Source organism: Brassica oleracea, chromosome C2 (assembly GCF_000695525.1).
Source record: "Brassica oleracea var. oleracea cultivar TO1000 chromosome C2, BOL, whole genome shotgun sequence".
Classification (NCBI taxonomy): domain Eukaryota; kingdom Viridiplantae; phylum Streptophyta; class Magnoliopsida; order Brassicales; family Brassicaceae; genus Brassica; species Brassica oleracea.
The window spans coordinates 25,912,604-25,918,469 of NC_027749.1; the positions used below are offsets into that span (position 1 = coordinate 25,912,604).

At 32.3% G+C, this 5,866-nt stretch overlaps 1 protein-coding gene across 1 annotated transcript; it reads right to left on the reverse strand.

Annotated features, from left to right (window-relative positions):
- Window positions 1-423: 423 nt before the first annotated feature.
- LOC106325334 (gibberellin 2-beta-dioxygenase 1-like) lies at window positions 424-2,273 on the reverse strand. Its single transcript, XM_013763380.1, has 3 exons — window positions 1,815-2,273; window positions 1,162-1,516; window positions 424-758 (listed from the first exon to the last, which is right to left on the reverse strand). Exons 1-3 carry the CDS (start codon window positions 2,162-2,164, stop codon window positions 501-503), a joined length of 963 nt encoding a protein of 320 aa, XP_013618834.1. The 5' UTR covers window positions 2,165-2,273; the 3' UTR covers window positions 424-500.
- Window positions 2,274-5,866: the final 3,593 nt, after the last annotated feature.

Consider the following 5,866-nt stretch of genomic DNA (forward strand, 5'->3'; position numbering starts at 1 on the left):
AAGAGCTTTAATTTGGTATCTGGATCGTCGTCTTGATCCACCGGAGTTGAGGGATAGAGCTGTTTGAAGTTTGTCGGGAATTAGGGTTTTTACTGCTCGGATTTATTTCTGGTTTTTAGGGTTAGGGTTTATGAGAGCAACGTCGTGCTGATAACGTGTTGTAAATGAAGTGTTGGGGAAATACTTCTGTTGTCATTACTGTCGACCAGAAGGTCCATATATATACAAGGTATTAGACCGTCATAAGGTCATGTTTATCCTAATAAGATACGAATAATGATAAACACTATGTTACAGATATACATGGAATATAAACTAGATAAACACATAATCTCTGGTTGTCTTTATCATGTCTCGGATTGGACCTGCAGTACGGACTGGTCCATGGTCGATCATCATTTGGTTTATAACACAAACACACATATACAGATATAATTTATATATATCATGCATGGCACACTTTTAGATTTGTATTCAACCCACAAATCACAAACAAAAACTTAAGAATCGTTTACAGGTTCCTTTTTGAATTGTTGAAGCCTATTATCAGACAATCTAGAGTTGTCGGCAGAGTTTTTATACTCAGACCAAGTGAACTCTTCGTACAAACTCTCTTCTTCATTGTCTATAAGACAAGTCAACGGAGCAATTCTCTGAGTCAACGAAGGTCCAGCGAAGTAAATCATGGAAACCCTAGATTTCCTGCTGTTTGCTAAAACTCTATGCTTCACGCTCTTGAACCTCCCATTTGTCAACACCTTCAACATCAGCAAACAAACAAAAAGTTTAGATACTTGAAGCAACTCATGGTGGTTTATTGGTTTAAACTTGAAAGATTCATCTTGAAATTGGGAGATTAGGGCTTGATTCATCATCAGTTATTCACTTGTCCAAGTAATAGTCTGAGGTTTTGTGTAGGATCATTAAAAAGAAATATTTAACCAATCGGTGATATCCTAGCCGGAAAGAGAGAATTTGATATCTGCCATAAATTAAGTTGCTATTTATTTGGCCAGACGACATAAAATCATGTTTTAGGCATCATTTAGAAAATCCGGAAATGGACTATTCATCAGTATCAATTCGTGGGAATTTATTTGAGTTTCGGTCTAGACACCTACAATTACCAGAAAAAAAAATGCTACTTGACATGAGACGGACCTGGAGAGAGTCACAGACGTTAAAGAAGAAGGAGGAAGGATCAGAAGGGACAGAGATCCAGGAGGTGTCAGTAAGACAGATTTGTAGACCAGAAGTGTTGTTAGATCTTAAGACAGAGATGATCTGAGGATCTGTGTGCTCGCCAAAACCGATCACATTCTTGCCACCATTGGTGTTTTTGTTGATAAGAGGGCATGGTGGATAGTGATTAAGTCTGAACATCGAATCAGTGTTTGAATCAGACACAAGCTTGCTAAGTGTGTCCCTCTGTTTGATCCCTAACCCATCAGTAATCATCTCCAAAACATGGCATGTCATTTTCTTTACTGATGTTGTGTACTCTGACAATGCGTTTCTGCAAAAGGAAACATGAGTATTAGTTTTAAACGGGTACACAATGGCGGAGAAGCTTACACGAGATGCTTAAAGTTCTCATTCAGCTATGTTTTATGTTGATTTTTTCACCCGTTTGTGGGGTTTAGTGAAAATACTTATAAAAGTAACAAACAAAGAAACGAGACATAAAAGCAGAGAAAGAGACGGAACATGAACTACAAAACAGAGCATGAAACAGGGGAAGAAACAGAGTAGATAATGAAAGGTGTTAACTAGACAAGAGACATTTAAAAAAGGACAAACATGTTGATTCTAACCTGAAGATTCCTGGGAATGGAACCGAACCAAAGTCAAGATTAGCATTCATCAGCAAGTACTCAACCCAACCCACGTCACCATTCCGACCAATCTCTCTGCTCCCATATCCAAACGGATAACCTGCGAGTTGAGTTTTCTCGGACTTGGGCAATGAGAAGAACTTGACGGCCTCTTGTTCCAAAACAGAGACTAGTTCAGAGGAAACGCCATGGTTGATCACCTTGAAGAACCCAAAGTCTTCACAGGCTTTGACGATGGCCTGTTTGGATTCTGGGTCAGAGATATCTATAACCGGGATTGGAGAAAACCCGAATTTTGGTTCTGCTGCTGGTTTAGACAAGACTGCCATTGATGTATTTGTATGTTTAGCAGAAATTTTTTTTTTTTTCTTGTGACACTTTTGATAGCTATGAAGGCTGAGACATGGAGCTATGTACTCGGAGGAGTGTGTATATATAGCAGAGGAGAGGATAAAAATCTTACAATGCCGTACGAAAACCATCAAACTGTTCAAAATCAAAACCCAAGCTACAAAATCTATTAGTATTTCTCTCTTTAATGTCCATAAAAATTGTGAAAAATGTCACTGGTTAGTTATTGCTAAATAGTAAAAGCTTTTAAATTGTTTTTTCAATCATTATCTGTAAAATGACAGCATTTATTTTGGGTATCATCATGGAGGTATTGTATTTTTCAATGAAGTAATTCTAAAAACATAAATCATTTGAGAACAAAAGGAATATGTAGCAAAAATACAAGGAATATGAAGCTTTAAGACTATTAGTCTGAGAGGATTATTGTAATACTTCAAGTAAATCTTAATACAAAATTATATTATTCAAATTATTGACAAATTCATTTGATGGAGATTAGGGTTGCCCTGAAATATATAATCGCAAAATCCATATTACTTTTTTACAAAGCTTTCTTCAATAATTTGTGTAGTTTATAATTGTTTTCTTTTTCATAAAACAAATCCAACATCTCCTAATGGCTATATTTGACTTCCAAAACTAAAAAAAATTCATATCCAAAACACCGACCTTTGTCCTCGAATCAACCGGTACGATGAATCTAATTAGACTAGTTTTTAGCAGCCTTAGCCTTTCTTTTATGGTCGTCAACGTTTGTAACGAAAACTCTTAATAAAAATTTGAGATATTGTTTTGATACTTGTCACCAACTACTACAAAATAGATGCGTACGGTATGGCTTGGAATGGATCCGAGTGTTTATCTGTCACCACAAATATATATATATATAATTAAATTTAAATTTGTTTATTTATGAAATGCTTATAAGTTGTAAAAAACATATACATCAAACTCATGGTCCATAAATCTGAAAGACTGATGTCTAAAACTTTATAATTTTTTTTTTGCCACACTTGAGTCCAGAAAATATCTAAAAGACAACAACATTTAGCAATGTCGCTGTCAACGAATCAGCAATGTCGTGTTCCATTCTAGAGTCCTTTATTGTTCCACGTCTGCTATATATCCTTTCTTACTGTTATTATTACTTAAGAGATGCTTCAAATAATATGTATAAACGAACACATAGTCATTGGCAGGGACGAGTACTCAAATATGTTGAGGCACAAAAGAGTAATGGATTATATATGCATGTTTTCATGATCGGAGCTTCTATCCTTGTAATTTGTACTAGTGCTAACATTATTTTATAGTTTGGATAGATGTTTAAGTGTTCATGTATGGAAATCATTCGTAGTATGTTCGTGTACAATCGTGTCTCGTAATGCTAACTGGCCTATATTAAAAGTTATAACTTTTCTGTCGGGATACCATTCGCTACACCATTGACCGTGGAAGGAAATCTATATATATTTGGTGGTGCTCTTCCAGTTTCGATCTTTTTACAACATATAACCTATTTTTCATTTTATATTACTAAATTTTAATTGTATTTAATTATATATAATAAAGCTTAAGAAGTATGTCGAGCATCTTTGTCTAGAAGATGATTTTTGTAGGAAAAATCCATCCTTTTATAAAGGAAAATATATATCCTACATCATATACAGTATTGGGATATTTATCCAAATGAAATAGTTTTCTTAAGGAAAATATCTAAGACATATTTTATTGCTATTTTTCGAAAGAAAGATATTGTAATTATCTTTGACCAAAGTTTAGCTGATGATTTATTAATGTTTCTACATCAATATATTTGGGGTTTGAGTTTCAGAAAGATGAATTATACAAACGAATAGAGCGATTCAAGATGGTGGAGTCAGACATGTAGAATTTAAAATAAAATTTTGAGTAATTTTTTTGGCAAAATTCTCCTTTTTTTTTTGTCAGCTCAAAATTCTCCTTTATCATAAGGAAAATAATTGAAAAACTGATTCAGAACATAAAATAATAGAAGCTAAATCACTCGTCAAGAAGCTAAAAGGACACCATTTAAAGTATTTACTATATACCTCTTCAGAAAAAAAGATAAAAAATAGTTAACAATTTTTTTTAAAGAAATGTCATATAGTTATTTTTAGGCCTGAGATTTTTATCCGAGATCTGGATGCGATTCGAGATTCGATCCGGATTCGATTCAAGATTCGATCCGGATTCGATTCGAGATTCGAGATTCGACCCGGATCCGATCCGAAAATCCGAATATCCGGAGGGGTCGAATCCAGATCCGAATAGTTAAATGTTGGATTCGTCAAAGCCAGATCCGGATATCTTAAATTTTAAGTCCGGATATCCGGATCTGTAAGTTTTATTAATTAATATTTCCGAAATAGTAATATCTATATATAAAAAATAATTTTATTTAATATATTTTCATTTTTATAATAGTATATATAAATTTTATGTAAATTTTGTAATATTATACATAGAAATAATTAAAGACATTATACATATTTTTATTTTTAAATTATTGTTAATATTTTATATATATATTAATATTATTTTTTATTTATTTTAAAGATCCAAATCCGGATCGGGATATCCGCCGGATATTACAATTTTTAGAAGGATATCCGACACCCATATATCCGAGAACCCCGTATCCGGATAAGGATAGTAAAGTTATGGATCCGCCGGATAAGGACCCGGATCCGGATACCTTAAAATTGCTCGGATACCCGATCCGTCCCAGGCCTAGTTATTCTATTATAAATGAAAAATATTAAAAACGATTCTACCCCAGATGGAATCAAATGCAAAAATAACCCAAAAGACTAGTGAAATAACAATCAACTCCTTATGACCAAACTAAAAACCATGGATGCACTTTTTCGAGTATAACTTCGTGAAGTCTTTTCTGTGGTTAGTGAAGTCTTTTCCTATGAGATTGAATCTTAAAAATAATTTATAAATTTTATAAAAAAATATTTTGATGAGAAAAATATTGAAATCATGTAGTTATAAACATTTCTACATGATGTAAATTTATATTTACTAAATTTGAATTATTTTCAACATAGATGAGTGAATGTATATTTAGTCATGATAGTTTTTGATTTAGGGTGTGGTAACATATATTATAGTATTGTTTGTATTTTTTAAGGTTAGATTTTGGAATCTTAACTTAATTTTTTTTTGACTTATATGTGTTTAGTTTTGGGTACATTAAACATTTTATAAATTGATTTTAAGTTTAATGAAGTGTTTTTTTTGTTATTTAGTTAGTAATTTGATTATAAGGTTTGGAATACTTTTTTTTTGTTATTTAGTTAGTTATTTGATTATAGGGTTTGGAAGACTTGCCAAGAAGTCTTCCACCATATAATGCACTAGAAGACTTCCTGAAGATTTCACAACAAAATCTACTATTTTCCGCTCAAATTTTAGTAGAATTTAGGTTTTCCGCCTTATCATTAATTTAGAAATTTAGGTTTTCACCTAATGTGAAATCTTCCAAAAGTCTTCCATAAGAAGTCTTCTCATGTATTAGATCTTAAAAATAATTTATAAATTTTATTAATATATTTTTATAGGAAACAGAAATCTACATCATATAATTATAGATATTTTTAAACAATGTAATTTAAATTTACTAAAATGGAGTTGTTTTCAACATA